This window comes from Phalaenopsis equestris, unplaced genomic scaffold (genome assembly GCF_001263595.1).
Source record: "Phalaenopsis equestris unplaced genomic scaffold, ASM126359v1 Scaffold000848, whole genome shotgun sequence".
In the NCBI taxonomy this organism is placed as follows: Eukaryota; Viridiplantae; Streptophyta; class Magnoliopsida; order Asparagales; family Orchidaceae; genus Phalaenopsis; species Phalaenopsis equestris.
Window position 1 is genome coordinate 242,625 of NW_018165288.1, and position 19,138 is coordinate 261,762.

General features: G+C 35.1%; 1 protein-coding gene across 1 annotated transcript in view; it reads left to right on the forward strand.

Annotated features, from left to right (window-relative positions):
• LOC110031831 (nuclear pore complex protein GP210) overlaps window positions 1–19,138 on the forward strand; it is a 172,228-nt gene that overhangs the window by 141,099 nt on the left and 11,991 nt on the right. Inside the window, 7 exon segments of the mRNA XM_020735245.1 lie at window positions 6,484–6,585; window positions 6,700–6,841; window positions 17,176–17,259; window positions 17,345–17,582; window positions 17,702–17,756; window positions 17,843–17,934; window positions 18,020–18,080. Of these exon segments, the coding sequence (XP_020590904.1) occupies window positions 6,484–6,585; window positions 6,700–6,841; window positions 17,176–17,259; window positions 17,345–17,582; window positions 17,702–17,756; window positions 17,843–17,934; window positions 18,020–18,080 (774 nt within the window).

A 19,138-nucleotide genomic window follows, 5' to 3' on the forward strand; every position in this document is an offset into this window, starting at 1 on the left:
TTCTGGAAGCATCAGGTCTAGAGATAACAATTCATACTTCACGTACACTGGAACCTATCACTGTAGCAACGACTGCCTTTCCTTTTATTGCGGTGCTAATATTTAATCAGACCGATGATCACATGAGCTAGTTTTCTGATGAAGAATGACAGACTTACACTTTTCAACGGAAGAAGAATGTTGGGTGCATATTCCAACTTGAAAACTTAATGGATGATACTTTGGTTACTCTTGAACAATGACACGACACTTCAAATATTGTTATCTAGCTTCGCTCCTAAAACTAGAGAAAGAAGCAGGACTAAACTGGCTCGTCCCTAGTTACTTGTTTCTGCATGCTTTAAATTTGTTTTTTTAATTTTATTGAGTCTATGATACTTTGGTGACTCCTACCAATGACATGACTCTTCAAAGTTTGTTATCTGGTTCCACTCCTAAAACTAGAGAAAGAAGCAGGACTAAACTGGCTCGTCCCTAGTTATTTGTTTTCTGCATGTTTTAAATTTGTTTTAATTTTTATTGAGTTTATCTGTATCTTTTTTTTTAGGTATTACTGTATCGTATGGGTAGAGTGTCTCTTTTGCGCTCTTTTCAAACAACTGTTATGTATCATTTTCTATTTCAATAAAATCAGCCGTTGAGCTTTTCATAAATATATGGGAGGGCTCATTCGCACACAAATCTCTTAAAAATTTTTGTTTCCTCCTTCTGTCATAACAAGCCGCATAAGACGTTCCTAATCACTTCGTTCATCTCCACCGTCCTTCACTTTGTCTTCTCCGGTTCAAAATCATAGGCTTTTCTTTCTTCATTGTTATTTCTTTTGTTTACGTAAGAATCTCTTCGTTCGTTTTCCGTGCAACAAGCTGCAAAGAACACTTCTCAAACAACCGTTATGAAGAGGTCTTTTTGACGAAAGGCTTTTCTTTCTTCATTGTTATTTCTTTTGTTTACGTAAGAATCTCTTCGTTCGTTTTCCGTGCAACAAGCTGCAAAGAACACTTCTCAAACAACCGTTATGAAGAGGTCTTTTTGACGGAAGGCTTTTCTTTCTTCATTGTTATTTCTTTTGTTTATAGCAGCTTCGTTGCTTCTTCTCGCGTCTCGCGAGCTTTCCCATCTCGGCTCTGTGGCTTCTCTGCAGTGCCACTCGTCTCGATTCTTCCGGTCTCGCGAATTTTGTTCTCGCTAGTTCTGCCGCTTCCTATCTCGCGAAGTCTGAAGCTTCTTGGCTTCCGGCTCCTTCCCTTCTAGCGAGCGGCTCAGGAGTACTCGGCTCTGCGGTTTCGTGTTCTCAGCTTCGGTCGACGACACTTTTCCCTAATTTTGTTCTGTTCTCAGCTTCGATAGACGCCATGTTTCGCCTGTTTTCTTCTTAACGCCACACATGGCTTCAGACAGATCGTATGCAACCGCCCTCACGGGTGTTAACGCCTCAGCTACACCTAAATCGTGTTTTTTCCATCTTTCGTTTGAGTGGGAGGATGACATTAACAAACCTATTAAGAAGAATGGAAAGTCTATCATCTTTTTTACAGAAGCTGAAGATATTCAACTTGCTTCCTCCTGTAGTCTGAATTTGGTTGGAAAATTTTTATATGGACATCGCAAGGAATTTGAACTTATGCACCTTGTTGGAGAGTTGAAAATTGGACTATTAGATGGGAGGTACATTCTTATTCAAATTAATAATGAAGAAGATAACGCACGCTTATTTGCCAGAAGAATAATCTGGATTGATAACAGAGCAATGAAGATTCTGAAATGGTCTGTGGATTTTGACTCACAGATGGAATTCTAATAATTCTTGTTTGGATTTCTCTTCCTGATCTGAAATTTCATTATTTTTCGCAAAAAGTGTTGTATTTTATTGCCTTAGTTTATTGTAAACCACTCAAGATGTACATTCCTACCTTTATTCTTTCTCGTCCATCTGAAGCTAGAGTACTTGTTGAAAGAGACATTACTTCTTCCGCTTCTGAGGAAATTTGGTTGGGCACACAACATCATGGATATTGGCAGAAGGTAGAGTTCGTATTGTTCAAACTGTCGTATGTTCGGCCACTACAGTTCTCAATGTCATCATCTACATCCCCACCTCAGACTAAAAAAATAAAGTACTCCGCTAGAGGCAATGATTCCATCTCCTCCTATTCAGCTCCAAGTTTTTGACACTATTGATCATCAAAAGGATACACCTGAAGACGCCACTATTCCCGCAGACAATATATCAACCATTCAGTCTCCACACATTGTTGTAGCTACCCCGTCTTTGGAACCTCCTATCTTGGAGGCGAGGGAGATTCTTCAGACCGCCTGCTCTTGAACCCATCACTGATATTAAAGGTGAAAATATCTTTGTTGTTTCATTACCGCCTCATCAGGTCCAGAAAGATGTCAATGCTACTCAGACTCAGGGGGATCATGATCTGCAACGTCCTACACCTGTCCGGTTACCTTTGGATCAATCCATTGATCAGATAAGTCAATTCTCGGATGAGGAATGACAAGTCTACACATCAGGAGGAAGAAGAAGAACAGAGACATACTTGAGCTCAGAAATCTGATGGATGATACTTTGGTTACTTCAGGTAATTGTATGCATCTTAACAATTTGTTAGCTGACTCCCTTCAGAGAACTAGAGGCAAAAGAAAAACTAAAGTGGGACGTCCCTAGCACCTTTGCACCTGTTGGTGGATTTTGGTTTTTTTATATTTATGTATCTTTGCTTCTTTGGGTTTTTCTATGTTGTATTGTGTGAGTTTGGTCTTCTTTTAGGTCATCTCATACAACCTATCTGTACCTTTTCTTCTTTAATATATTAGCACTTGGGCTTTTAATATATATATGCTTGCTGTCACCAGACTCTCTGTGGCTTGTGTGTTAGTTGAGAGGGATATCACTCAACCAGCTCCGGATGAGGTATGGATTGGGACCCCTCCCCACGGCAAAATGTGGAAATTGAATCACACCCTCCTTATTGCTCTCATTGTAGTATGTTTGGTCACAGCTCTACTATTTGCTATCGTTTGCATCCTCATTTAAGGCCGAATATCGCTAAAGAACAACCACCTATTATCCCTGTTGAGAAGATGCAACCCGATCCTCTTCCCAACACCACGGTTCTTGAAAAAGAACAACATATTACAGTTATAGATCCAGTTGTGCTTATACCACCCACTATTATTGAAGAAGACTCAAATACATGTCAAGAAACACGAGATGACTCTTTTGATCCAATAATAGATCAGCCGGTACAACATGAAGTTGCTTCTAATATTCAACAATCTGCACATCTCCAACACACTTTAGAACAAGATCAACTCAGCGGAAGAGGAATGACAGGTCTATTCCATAAGGAAGAAAAAGAATTGAGGCTGACTCCAGCTCGGGAATATTTTAGATGATACATTGGTTACTACTGACAATGACAATCATCTTACCAACTTATTAGCTTGCTTCTACCCCAGAACCACAGGCAGAGGCAAAACCAAATTGGGTTGCTCTCTAGCCACCTGATACTATGTATTTCAACATTTTTGAACCTTTTTATTATGTCTCCAATGTACTTTTCTGTATTTTCTACTTTTGGAACCTCTTGTGGTTTTGGTGTTGGCAGGGTACCATGTTTGGGCCCTCCAAAACATTGTATCTACGTCTTTCTTTCTGGTTAATATATTAGCCTTTTTTTTAAAAAAAAAATCTATATATACATATAAATATGTCTACCCATAATGTCGTTTGTTCCAATTTCGTTCTGCTAGAGTTTCTTCATTATGGCGAAACCTAGTATCTCTTCATCGAATTCGTCGTATCTCCTCTTCTCCGTTGTCCTTTATCTGCGTCGTGCGGCGTTGACTTCTTCGTTGTGCATCCTCTGTCAAGATTGTAGCACAGGTGCCGTGCGGCGTCGTTTCTTCTCGCATGTTTGTCAGTTGTGCCTCCTACGGTCGCGCTTCTGCTGCTACCGGCTCGTTCATTCGGTTCTTTGACACTCGAAGAATTCTGCGTCTTGCGGCGTCGCTTCTTCGTCGCGCTTCTTTTATTTTCAGCCGCACCTTCTGCGGTCTCCTACGACTCCGTCTGTTGCACTGGCCTCCTTCCTGTGAACTACCTGTAGTCCAGAATTAAGTAGCTTACCGCTGTTCAACTCTCTTCCAAGACTACTGCTCCTTCTCAACCATCGACTACTTCAGTTTTAAACATTGGGAAGGCTTCTTTTGTTGATATGGTTGGGTCTATGGGATCATATCAGGGTTTTCCTCATTTTCCCTCAGGTTTACCATGAATCATTCGAAAGCCAGGAGAACTGCAACCTTATCAAGAAGACGGGTGAGAAGAGTGGTAAACTGGCTCTATTCTTGTCTGATGTTGAAGTTTCCAACCTGGTTAATAAGTTCAAATTCACCCTCATTGGGAAGTTCCAATTGGAACATCCCAAAATGGAAATTGTTCGAAAGACATTTGAAGATCTCAGACTATTGGGACTTTGGAAGATTTGCCTCTTTGATGGGAGACATGTGATGATACAATTATCTAAAGTAGAAGACGATGCCAAAATATCTTCCAAAAAGTTTATGACAATAGAGAGAAAATATATGAAACTACTTTGTATCCTCTATTTTTTATCAATGAATTTTACCTTTTCAAAAAAAAAAAAAAGAAAATATAAATATGCATACCCTTCATGTGAATAATACATTCAAGGGAGAATTTTTTCTCTCCAAATCAGTTCTCTACATTATATAAATGTGCTTAAAATTTTTTTACTGAAAAATTCCTTCCCCGCACTTGCTTGCCCTCATGTGTAATGTGTTTTCTCATTTCAGCATTTAGTCCCATATTGAGGATTTTTTTGTCATTGTTGATTTAATGCAAAAAGTAAGAGAAGGCGATTGAAATTAAAAGTGGAGTGCAGGCCTGCAACTATAGTTTGTGGATGCGATTTGCCTCCCTTTGGAAGGGTTTTAAAAAAAAAGTTAAGTTTCAATATTTAATTAAGTTATATATTTATTATTTTGAGCTCGAACGCGAGCTAATACAAATAAGTGAAGTTATTATCGAGCCGAACATGAATACATTATTTGTGAGCTCTTTTCGTGCCCGAGCCTTTGTAGAGTCATAAAAAAATCAAATAAACTGAACACAAACAAGCAATATGCTCGCTCATGCTCTACTCGTTTCCACTTCTAGAGATGAGAATGCTTTGGTGGATTTGTCTTTACACTTAGAGACAAAATGCGAAACAAATATATCCTTGAAAGGGATGGAGTAGCTCTAGTGGCAAACATGATATGTTTTGGTCACATTTAACGTCGACCATCTAATGTTTTAGTTAGGAGAAAAGATATAGATTTGACTTATGTCAAGAAAGGTAGAGGTAGAGCTAATAGGACTTGGGCATGTTGTATAAAAATAATATTAATTTATTAGAATTAAATGAAAATATGACACTCGTTAGGTCACAATGGAGATAAATGTTTCATTTAGCCGACCAAACGTAGTGGGATAAAGGCTTGTTGTTGTTGTTGTTGTTGTTGTTGTTGTTGTATCTAAAGTCTAGTTTAAGCCAGCTAATCCCCATGTTCTTCTTTCATAGAGTAAGTATCATGAATATTTGCAAAGAAAATTCAACTAAAAGCAAATTTGTTTTAGTACTTAGTTGCAGGAAATGTTGTAATCTAAGAAAATAAAACAATCATAAAGAGAAACAGAAAAACGAGAAGTTCTTGTTGATTTTAAACCTGCTTTGTATTCAACTGGATTTGATGCTTGTTTTGGCATCTGGTCTTCATCTAGGAGACCTTCGTTTCATTATTTGGGCATAGCTTTAATTATAAGCTTTATTGTATTAAATGCTCGTAAATTCGACATATCTTTGGTATCAATTTTCTCTTGAATACCTTCCATAACAATTCTTGTTATAATTATGTGCTAGTTCAAAATCAGTAATGCCTGTGCGAAAGTTTTTTCTTTACTCTCTTTCTCTCTTCCGTCAGAAAATATTTTCAAGTGCAGTATAATGTTCTTTTGAAGAGATGGTATATGGGAATTTCATATGACACTTCTAAACTTTATGTTTGGATTCTCTTGCAATTATCCCCCATATCTTTGTTATTGCTATTTGATGGTCCTGACAATATTGCAAGCCAGCTTCTGGTTTAAATGGATTGGTTCAGATTAAATTCTTCTGCTTGAAGAAATGGCCTAGATTGAGAAATTTTGCTAGTCATTTTGGCCTGTAAGTAATTTTTAATACGTTTTTTTACAAATTCTTTCACAAATTTGATTGCAATTTGTGACTTGAGAGGGTTACGTAAGATCAGTTAAGATTACATGTCAAGTTTAGATTGCGTTCTACAAATTACACAGAGAAAGCCACGTGATTGGTTGAGCTATTTCCTATCAGTAACGTTTTTAACTTCTAAAGAGACCTTAGCCAGAGCACTTATATAAGGCTCTTTGTTGTCATGTAAGGACAGATGGTCTTCTGCCAGGTCAGTGGTTTTGCAGCAATGAAAGTGTTTTATCTCTAAATAAAATCACTGGAGAAGCTCGTGCATCTGCTGAAGGTCGAACTCAAGGTAAAACAATTTCATGCTTTTTTCCCTCAAGAAGTTATGTTTTGAATTCTAGGCCATCATAAATGGATTTTTCTACCAATATTTCACCGAGCTTTAGGTAGTTCCTTTCAATAGTTTTCTTTCAGGGTTCCAACTTCAAATTGCAGACTGTGGCTAGTGTGATTAAATTGAATCAGATTATAGTTGAGACTCCATCAGATACCTTGACAAATGCTCCATTTCCATCCAAAGGCTACAAGTTTGCTGTCAAACTTAGGTTGGTGTTTTGTTATCTTATTTAACTGGATTATTAACTGCTTAGATGGATTTTTAGGCTTTTCTCTTCTACTTTTCTTCAGTCTAATTAGAAAAGGCCTGACTGTTTCTGAAAATTGAAAGATAAAACCCTGTGAAATTCATGAATGCACGCTTCCACATAAATATTGTTAAATGTTAATATTCTCCATTTTGTGACTTTCGAAGAAAGTGAATAAGGCAAAATTATAAAATGTATTCTTAGGAGAAGAAAGTAATACCATGCCCCATGACGGCCCCATCTACCAATCAACAGAAGACGTAATTAGATGCTAGTGTCATTCAGGTGGTTAAACATACCTTCAACATCCATTATGCACCAGAATAGAGCGACTGATAAACTCAATATCTAAATTCACATGGAACAACACAAAACATTGCTCATGTTTACATAAATTTAGTAAAAAGGAATCATTCAAATTAAACAGAAGAAAAAAAAAATCATTTTGAATATATTTACAGCGGATAAAATAAATCTAACTACGTGACAAAAAGCATAAACTTCGTCATATGATTTGACTCGAGGTTTCTCTACATACAATATTGTATATCAAAGTATGATCACAAAATTATATTGATTTTACTCTGGCCTCAATCTTTTCTTTCTACTTTTTTGCAGAAATGCTACAACAATCTAAGAAGTTACGATCTTAGCACGATTAATAAAGCTTATATATTATAATGCTCGGTTTCGATTAGTTCATAAACTAGTATGAAGTGTTTCTTATACAAGAAACAAAAACAATGCGAAGGGGCTGAGATGCACGATTTAAACAGAGTCAAATTAAGGGATATGAAGTGAGCAGCGGGGAACTTAAGAGGAAGATTCATTCTATAAAAGGACGGGTATAATTAGAGACAGAGTCGAGATCGAGAGGCTTTATAGCAGATGGCAGCTCTAAGTGTGAACGATTTACATGAGGAGCTGATCGACACGTATGAAGGATGATCAACTAGCGCAAGCTAGGGCTTTCCTGTGCATCTATCGAAGCTGAAGACTGTAATGGCTCGATCCGGGGATTGGAATTAACATAGGCGGGTACAATTAATCAGATGGTGAGAACAATTTTTTTTATTTTCATTTATTATTAAATAAATGAAAGAATCACTACTCAAATTAAATTAAAACAATAAAATTAAATCTTACTTCTTTATATGTTGTCCACATCTTTTATAAATATTCTCTCTTCTATTGTTCATTTTTAAAAAAATTAATTACACCTGAAAAATTATTTTAAAATAACTATGGGCTAATCAAAACCAGTGAATATGCACACTCCTAAATTACAGTAATGCAAATGAAAAGAAAGAAATATGAATGTAAGTTAAGCTTTTAATAAATCAATATAAATATTTAATATTTTAAGATTATGATACTATTCAAGGAATCTTACTATATCAATGACATATCATTATATATATTTACAACTGTTTTAAGAACACAATCAAAAAATTATACTAATTAATGTACCTTAATATCAATGTTTTTTTTTCATATACGTGCACGTGTATCTTAGCTTTTCCTCGTATGTATCATAAATTTATAAACTCATCATAGTCAATTATGTACGTACAAGCAGCCAATGTAATCATATCATTCATGTGCTCATCGCATTCAATTCAATAGATTATATTTATCATTAATCAATAAATGATAGTAAGTAATTACATACATATAATTAACAACTTTTCAGAAAATTGGCTCAATCTCTTTTACCTTAGCTTTTATTCTAATAAATAATAATATGTACAATCTATTTTAGGTAACCTAATAAATATTCCTAATCTAAATATATTTAGCTATAAGGAAAGAATATGTACAATTAACAAGAGAGGTAAATCAGGAGAGAGAAATTAGAAACAATTTAAATAAGGAAACTCCTAAGTTAGCTGCCTGATTTATGTCATTCTTAATTGATATCCCCCCCCTCAAATTGATGTTGATTGATCAAGAAGCATCAATTTGACAATAGGAAACTGATGACGCTGCCAAGAAAAAGCTTCAGTAATATATCAGCCGTTTGGAGATCCGAAGAGTTATGAGAAAGAGAAATATCGTCATTATCATAAGCTTCTCGAATAGAATGACAGTCCACTTCAATGTGTTTCGTGCGCTCATGAAAGACAGAATTATCATTAATTTGCATAGCACTAGTATTATCTGAATAAAGAGAAGTAGAGTCGAGGAAAACTAAGCTCAACCAACAAACCCTGAAGCTAAATTATCTCAGAACAAGCAGAGGACAACGCGATATTCAGACTCAATAAAAGACTTAGACACTCAATCTTGTTTCTTACTTATCAAAAAAATTAAAGAGTTGCCGAGAAATATACACTAACTTGTAATAGATCGACCCGTATCAAAACAATCAGTTCAATCAGCAATCACAATAGGTTGTCAAGTGAATAGGAGACTCCGCAGAGAAGAACAAACTACAATGAGAAGTACCTTTCAAATGTCTAACAATGTGTCGAATTGCAACTAAATGAAGATACGTACATACCTGCATAAATTGACTAACTTGTTGCATAACGAATGAAATATCAGTACTTGTAATAGTCAGATAATTGAGACTCCCAACAAATTGTCGATACAAAGATGAATCAGATAGAAAATCACCATCATTTCGGTGATATTTAACATTTTCTTTCAAAGGAGTATCGAGACTGGCCGAGGTAATGAGTTTCTTAGTATAGTTATTTTGATGAAGAAATATATCCGTGGTAGAAGAGTGAATCTCAAGACCTAAGAAATAAGTTAAAGACTCCAAATCTTTCATGTGAAAAGAACCCTGAATACGCTCCTTTAAATGAGATATCAATTGAGTATCAAATCTTGTGATGTCAATATCATCAACATAGACCAATAACAAAATAATTCTTTTATCAGTTTTGAAAAGAAATAATAAAGAATCATATTGAGTTTAAATAAAAGAGAAGCTAAGAAAAGTATTATGAGCTTTTTCAAACCAGGCCTGTGGAACCTGTTTCAAACCGTATAGAGACTATTTGAGCTTACTAACATCATGTGAGGGTATAGAATACAAGCTTGAATGAGTCATATAGATATTTTCCTTGAGATCCCCATGCAAAAATACATTCTTAACATCCATCTATCATAAGAACTAGCCTTTAGATGCAGCAATAGATAGAACAAGTCGGACAGTTGTCATCTTAGCCACAGGTGCGAAGGACTTTTCATAATCAATACCATATTCTTGTCGATTGCCAAGAGCTATCAATCTTGCCTTGTAGCTATCAAGGGAACTATCAGATCGGAGCTTAAGAGAATAAACCTATTTACAGCTAATGGGTTTAACACCTGTAGGACATGAAACAATATCCCAAATGTGATTGTCTTAAAGTGCCTGAAGTTCCTCGTGCATGGCTTTTATCCAACAAGTCCGTTTAGTAGCCTGAGATTAAGAGGTGGGAATTCCAGTATTAGTTAAAATTGCAGAATAGCCATGTCTATCTGAAGAAGAATGAATGTGCTGAGTTGATCATTGAAGAGTCATTGGAGCATTTTCAGGAGTAGCATCGGGAAGGACTGGAGATGAAGGGCAGGTGTTTACACAAGGTTGGCTTGAACCATTTATCAAAATAAAAATCATCAAATTGAGGAAGTACAACAATATCAGGTGTTGAAAGATGGTGAAAATAGTATTCATGTTGAAAGAAAATGAAATCTCGAGAGATATTCCATTGATTATTAATCAAATCATAACACACAAAACCTTTATGATTAGGGTTGTAACATATAAAGACACATCGAACAAACTGTGCTACCAACTTATGTCGTACATGAGCAGGTAAATGAACAAAACAAACACTTTTGAAAGTATGCAGCATATGATAATTAGGATGCTTACCAAAAATTCGATAGTATGGAGAATCAAACTTTTATTATTGAGAAGGTAAACGATTAATCAGATAAACTACAGTAGATAAAGCTGCAGTCCAGAAATTAGCCGAAACAGAAGATTCTAACAATAATGTCGATTTTGAGAATTGGTTAAAACTCATGAGACATGTATTCACCATCATTGTTAAAATATAAGGTTTTAATATGAGTGGAGAACTGAATTTCAATGTCACAAATGTTTAAAACACGTTAAACACTTCTGTTTTGGAATGCAAAAAATAAATCCATGTGAATCCATTGTAATCGTCAATAAATCACAAAATATTTATACTAAGCATGTGAAATTACCATATAATTCCCCAAACATCACTATGAATAATGTCAAAACATTTATTGATACGACTATCTAAAATAGGAAAAAATAATTTCTTACTTTTGCCCAATTTACAAGAAGAACAATCAATCAATAAACTTTTATCTATAGAGTTAAAAACACCACTTTGCAACAAATGATTCAAAACAATATTTTTTGGATGACCTAATCATTTATGCCACATGCTAGCCTTATTTTCAACAACTTAAGAAGCTAATGACAAAGTCTGAGGAACGACAAATTGTAATGGAAATAATCTGCCCATTTTATGCCCTTTTCCTATCACCTTCCCGGACACGTGATCCTGCACAATACAACCATCACGGGAAAAGTGTATATCACAGTTATTATTCACCATTTGACCAACAGTAAGTTAGTAGATAATTTAGGAGAAGCCAAGACATGTCGGAAGGATGGACTAATGTCTCTAACTGTTGTAATTGGAATATTATTTCCATCAGCAACCTGAATATGTTGAGTACCTGTATAGAGGTGTTGATTATGCAATAAATAAAATGTCAGTCGTATGATTTGTGGCGTCGGAATCAACAAATATGGGAGAAGAAATAGAAGTAATAATCTTACATTTCCCTTGAAAACTAAGAACAGAAAAGACAAAGAGAATCATCTGTTTAACCATATATAGTGTGAGAACAAATTGATTATTGCCAGCAGATGTGGATTTCAAACCAAGATTGTGAGTCGGATACCTCAACATGAGGGCTTGTGGTATGTTGTTTTGGGGTCGTGTCCTTAATAATATGTCTGTTTTGTTTGCAATAATTACAGAACTTCTTACTACAATGGCAGGAAATATGACCAAACTCTTCGCAGTTGTAACACTGCTTTGTTCTCTTCCCTCGGGTCTGAGCAGCATATGTAACATTAACTATTTCAAATGATCTACTGGTTGCACCGATATCGGCTTGGGTCGTCAACTTTTTGTTCTTCGCACAATAATTCACCAAAATATACATCCAAACAAGGAATCAAATCTCTATTCAACAACCCAACACGAGAAATTTCAAATTTAGATCTGAGTTTCATTAAAAACTGATCACGACGACTCACTTCATGAATAGCCTGAAGACTAGCTAAATTTTCTTTTGACATTTTAGCATAGATAATACATGAATATTCACTTTATATTTTAAGATAGCCAGAATAATATTGTTTAATTGAGAGATTACCTTAACTATAATTACTTATATCAAATTCCAATTGAAAGCGTCTTTCAGTATTATCTTGATTGTAAACGCGCACGTATTCTCATTTTTCTTTAGTTGTGCCAAAGGATCGTAAATTGTTCACCATATGAACCTAAATAGATCCCAAAATCCAAGTAACAATCCAAGCATCATTTTCCTCTCATTGGCCAAGGTCTTTCGTCTATGTACGTGCTGGAGAAGACCCATCAATATGACCTCAAAGCTCCTTCCCTTTCAAAAACATCTTGAACTGAAATTCTTATGCTACATAATTCTTTCTCATAAATCTGATAGCTAAGATTTCATGTGTTTTCTCAGAATACATTTTAAACAGGATTGTCACTCACAAGTTTATATCAACAAAGTTGTTGATTGAAACTAATCAACCTAAAACCAAAGAAAACTGAGTTATGCGAGTAAAGAACGTAATTCTGCGAGACTAATAAACGCTAGGGCGGGAAACTGGGTCAGATTGCACAGGAGGAGAGGCTAGCTGTTTTGGCGATCTCGTGGGGTAAGGAAGATCACAGTAGGGATAAGAATGCTCGACACTGTGAGGAAGGGTTGCGTTACATGAATGATGCAAGGCTTTGACTAATTGAATCCCAATTGAGGGAGGGAAGATCGGTCGATTCATGCACACAAGGAATGGGAACTCGTCTAAACCAGCGAAGGCTAGGGCAGAGAGAAAAGAGTGGTGAGCGATCTCTATGTGCAAGACAGAGGAATTGAGTCACAGTAAGCAGGGAAGGGTACGACCAATTGCTCTGATACCATAACAATTTTTGAGAAAATTGGCTCAATGCATTTTCCCTTAGCTTTCATTCCATTAAACAATAATCTGTACAATCTATTTTAAGTAATTTAATAAATGTTCCTAAGCTAAATATATTCAGCTATAACGAAAGAATATGTACAATTAACAAGAGAGGTAAATCAGGAGAGAGAAATTGAAAATGATTTAAATAAGGAAACTCCTAATTATAGGAAGTCCTAATTCAACTGCTTGATTTATGTCATTCTTGATTGATAATAACATCCATAATAATGTGACCAGTAAGGTAAAGAACTTATCATATAAAATAAAACTTGTACAAGTATCATTAACTGCTAATACAAAATAGTCAAGAAGAACTAAAATATTATCATAAATTAAAAATACAATTACTCATCTTGATGTCGATTAATTTGTTATTTGATTTGGCTTGACGTCGGTTCTTCTAAATTAAAAACCTACCACAACAACAAAGTCTTAATCCACTACATGGGGTCGGCTACATGAATCCTTTTTCTCCACGTGTCCTATTTAGTGCCATATTTTCATATATTGTTAATATGTTAGGTTTTCTTATTTTCTAAATTGAAAACCTAACATAAATAAAATATTTATATTACAAACTCCCAAATTTTATATTTCTCAATCCTTTCATAATTTATACATAGTATTATATATACAATTGATTGTTTTGACCCTTAGAATTTTATAAAATTAATACATTTGAAATATGAGGGATGCAAAATTTGTGGTACCTTTTAAAGCTCCTAAAATTTTGGTTTGATTTCACAAAATTGGTTATTACAATCTTTGTTCCTTATAATGTTTCGGTATCAAAATTCATCAACTCTTCTTCAATCTCTGCTTACAAATCTATTTGCTTCCAAGTCTGCTGAAAATCAATCTCCTCCTGCCTAGGCCTCTCCACTAGCACTCAATAGTCTTTAATCCCAAGTGACGCTAGTGGTTGCCTGATAGAATCTTTCAATCCATAAATAAATCCGTGACATTTCTCATCTTCATTTCAAACGAGTTGGGTGCATATCTAGAAAACATAGTGAACTTCTCTTCTTTCTGTATAGTTGATCGATCTCCTTACACAAACCTAATGAATTTATCTTGCATCTGTGCTCTGGTCGAAGGTGGTAAAAACTACTCTCTGAAAATTTTGACAAACTCGTCCCATTGCACCAAGTTGCTTGTTCTATCTTCAAATTTCTCTTATATTTGATCTTGCCACCATCTTTCAACTCTCCTCTCAAAAGTAAATATGGCAAGGGTAACTCTCCTCTCCGGTGGACATGACAACCCATCAATAAATTTCTTCACTTTAATAACCAATTTTCAGCTTCCACTGGCTCTCTTGCTCTAGAAAAAAAATGTGGTCTCATAACTTCAAAGAGCTTCAAGTACTTGCCCATTGCTGCTCCTCCATAGTTACTAACTTGAGGTTCAAAATTTTTGATCATCTAAGTCACAGCTTTCATCATATTACAAATTACAGCAACGCTGACTGTGATATTCTGGGTTGGAAAAATCTCTACTCGCCTCTAGTCAATATTTTGTCGTCAGCACAGTGGTTAGTGATCTAAATATCACTTTTATTTAGGGTGGTAAGCTTTGTCAACTCACCCTTGGTCAATATTCTCTCATTAACATAACGATTAGTTAGCGAAAAATCATAATTATTTGGGGTGATATAAAAACTATGTGCACGGGTACACTGCGTCCCCTGTTTGTATCATTCAGGGGTGAACTCATACTCTTAACATGCACACACAAGCATACAAACATTCCTATATAAATTATTTAATTCTTTATAGCATGCATTCTTCTAAGATATATTCATTCGTCTACTTACATGTATACTTACTCTGCTTTGCAACGAATCATCATACATTTCTCTTATCTCATATATATATTTTAATCATCTCTTATCTTGCATATCTTTCATTTCTAACAATATGAAAGATCTAACTAAACTAGAGCATTAATGGAGGAAAGCATATATTTTGAAATAAAGAAGATTATTGAAATTTAGAAATGTAATTACTCACCTCGGTTTCCACATTAGATTTTTAATCTTTAATAATTAACTGAACATTGTGATAACATTTATGCTGATACTAATAACATATAAAACAAAAATCAAACTTTAAAACTCGAGCAATTTTCATTATTCAAATTATTTTTCTTAAGTTAGCATAGTATTATTTTACTTGAATTTACAGAGTTGTCTTACGACTTGTTTTCACACGGTTGCCACGAGCTTGCCGCCTCGGGTGAATAACTTAAAATCTGTAAATAACTTAGGATTTCATAATATCTTGGCTTATAAAGTGATTTAACCAAGACATTATTGATTTGTCGAAGCATACCTCAAACAAGCTTCACGGCATAGTCCAACCTTCACCGAAACTGCCTGCTTTTCTTCTCTTTTCTTCTTATCACTTCAGCCTTTTTCAATCTTCGCTAATTTCTCGCTTAAGACCCTTACAGAAGTTCACAAACTAATTTTGTCTCTTTCGAGACAACCTCTTCTCTGCTACGGTGAATGAAAATGAAAAACGATGCATGATTCGTAGCTAATCTCAAAATGAAAGTGAGGAAGAAAATGCATGCCTCAAATAATGTGAAGGTAGGATTTCATACACACCAATTTCGTCCTAGAAGTCCAAACCGTGAGCTATGAAACTTGGTTGTGCTGCAATCGTGGTTGTGCTGCAATTGTGCATGTGCTACAGTGTCACAATCGTAGCCTTCTCGTAGTGTCCTCTGTCGAGCGCAACCGAGAATAAGGAGAGGGGAAGGAAGAAATGCGAAGGTTCTAGATTGAGGACCCTTCCATTCGATGCATCCCAATGCTAAAATATCTCGAGTCGGTTGGGAACAGTAAAGCTGGGATTAGGGAGGGGTAATTAAGGGTTAATTAAGTTTAATTAAACTTATAGGTTACAATTTCTATATTTCCCAATCCAATCATAAGTTATATATAATTGATTCAGTTGAAACTTGAGGGAAGCGAAATTTGTGGTACATTTTAAAGCTGCCAAAATTTTTACTTGATTTCACAAATTTGGTTATTACATTCACGTTATCCTAGAGTTTTATCTGAGGTAGTTATTTGCCGGTCGTTTGAGGATCTTGCTACTATTACTATTCATTCTCGGTGGTATACTACATATTCACCAATTTTACAATTTTCAGTTCTGAAGTTAGACAGTTTTGATGGTTCATGTTTAGTTCCTTGTTAGGAATCTATTAGTTGTTTAGTTAATTTTTTGAATAAAAGATTTAATTTGGTATTTTCTCATCGAAGCACTAACCAGAGGAAAGTCTTTCTCCATTCTCCTAGATTTCTGGATTACAAGCGAGATATAATAAGATCGTGATAATTTTGGTATTTTAGACTTGACCGTTGTTTGAATGTCGACATCATTTGCTTCTTTAGGATAGTTGTTGCCCTTTGTGCATTATAGTAACTTGATCTAATGCTTTTTTTTATGCAGTCTTATGTTCTGCATTATCATGTCTCTTTCACTACTAATTAGTTATAAAATTCTAATTTAAAAAAAGTCGAAGTTTTTTTTTATGTATTTGAGAGAGTAGATGACCTTTAAGGGCAAAACAAGCTAGCTATTAGTCAGAACATTTTCTTCACAGATTGATCAAGTTGTGATTAGTTACCTTCATGTCATTTGCTAGCCAATATTTACCAATTTTACATTATAATTAGGTTATCTGTAGTGTTTGCAAATAGCATAAAAGCCAACTCTTGCTCACAACTCTCTGTAATCTAGGCACTTGTCAATGTGTCACCCTTATGTAATGTCATTTTTCTAAAAAGTTTTGAGAATTTATTTCATGGCTATTGGTAAATTTGCTTTAGTTTTACTCTTGATTTAACATCACCCATTACCTTTTTCACCTTGGGTTTGCGCTGGCAAGTGTGGTTTATTTTGGTGGCATATTGTTCAGTTTCTCTCATTAGTCTTATTAGCAAGTAATTTTTTTTTTTCTTTCGGTTGGATGGCCAGTGGGGTTTACTCGTTTATGTTTCTTCTTTGATGTTAAGTGATCTCAGTGCTTACAAATACAAATACTCTGGGGATAACTTTGAAGTTCCATTTGAGTGTAGGGTTGATCCACCTATCATTGGGTATGTTGCTTCTAATATTTATCTATAAGTAAGATCTGTATTTTCTTCTGATTCATTACTGTTGTAAAAATTTGATTCACATCAGGTATGCTAAGCCATGGATTGATGATGTTCTAGGCGAGCCTTATTGCCTATTCTTTCCTTACACACCAAAGCATCTGGAAATTAACTTCTCCAAATCGAAGGCTGTGCAGTCAAGAGAGATCAGTAACAGTGAAGGCTCCCTGTATGTTTCCATTATTGCTTCACTAAAAGAAGCTCCATATGTTTCGGGTTTCGCTCATGCACTTTTTGTAGGAGGATTTTCAATTGGAATTGAACAGGTATTAAAATTATTCATTGTAAGTAAAAGGCTTGCACTTTTATGCATAAAAAAACTTCAGGAGACCGAACTTTCTTTTTTTATTTTCTCTAATAATTTTGCTGCTCTGGTACGATGCAGCTAAACTTGACGCGTAGTTGCAATCAGAGCAGGATAACTATAACAGGGAATACAGGTTCTGAGCTGAAATTATTGCGATAGTATTTCATAGCTTGAGGATTTTTGCTATCAAATTGCTCTAATTTTAGTTATATATTGTAGACTTGGAATTATATTGGAACGCGAAAGACCTTTTACTTGTCACTTTAATTTCAAAGGAGGGTTCTGGCATTGGAGGCTTCGTGGAATTTGAAGCGAGTCTTCTACTCCTACCTTTTTTTTCCTTAATTTGACATTAGCCTTTAAACCTCCTCAATGCATTCGCTTTCTTTAATCCAGGTCAAAGTCCTCAAAAGACAAAGTTTCAGAGATAAAATTATCTTTGTCCTTCCTGCCACTGGTATGATCTGTATGCCTTTTTCAATGCAATACATTATACTTCCCACTTAATTTGCTTTCTTCTATATTGAGGAACAGAATTGTAGATGTACAAAAAATTCAATATTACATGAAAATTGCTAATTCCTATCGAAAATTATTTGGAAAACATTGAATTTCTATTGTAAAATGTTATTACTGGACGGTTATCAATGAAAATTTTGCCGCCATAAAATTCTTTGTTGACAATGCATTCAGACAACATAAAAATCCATCCATCGTAACAATATTCCTGTGAATTTTCAGAGGGAATTTCTTTTGAAAAGTTCCGGCAAAGGTGTGGAAGGATTGCCTGTCTTTCTGCTTATTCGCCAAAAAAAAATGCTGGTGGAATTTCCTGCAGCATTTCTGCCATAAATAAGTCATTTGAATTTTCAATAGGAATGTCCACCAGAAATTTTGGTCGGTTAGATAACCGAATAAATTTCCATCGTAAATGAAATATTGTACTATCCGATGAAAATTCATCAAAAGTCTGTCGTGAGCCTTTAAGATAAAAAAATTTAAAGAGCTTTCTTATATTACTAATTTTACACCTACTATATACATAAACAGAAATTGATAGTTTGATGAAATATAACAATCATCTATCATCAAATGAGCCAAGTGTACTAGGGATAATCGATATTTAAAGAAAATTAAACTTCCAAATAAACACATTATGTAAATGTTTTCAGAATATATTATATTAGCTGTAATTGTTCAGTAAATATAAACTATAATCTAAAACACTATCTCTCCTGATCCCTCCACTCACACTATCTCTTCACAGCAGAATCCTACAGCAATTGTTGTCTCTGTCCTTGAATCCGAATGGCAAATTCAGAGATACAGTAGAAAACGTGGAAGAAGGAAATCTGAAATACCGAAATTACCACAATCAAATACTACTGATGTCACTTATCACTCAGAAGGTGAGCACTGCCACCTACCCTCTAGGATTATTAGAGGGGAGGGTGTCATGGACCATGTTTAATGTTTTGGTGTGGAACATTAGAGGAGTGGCGGACCCTCACTCCT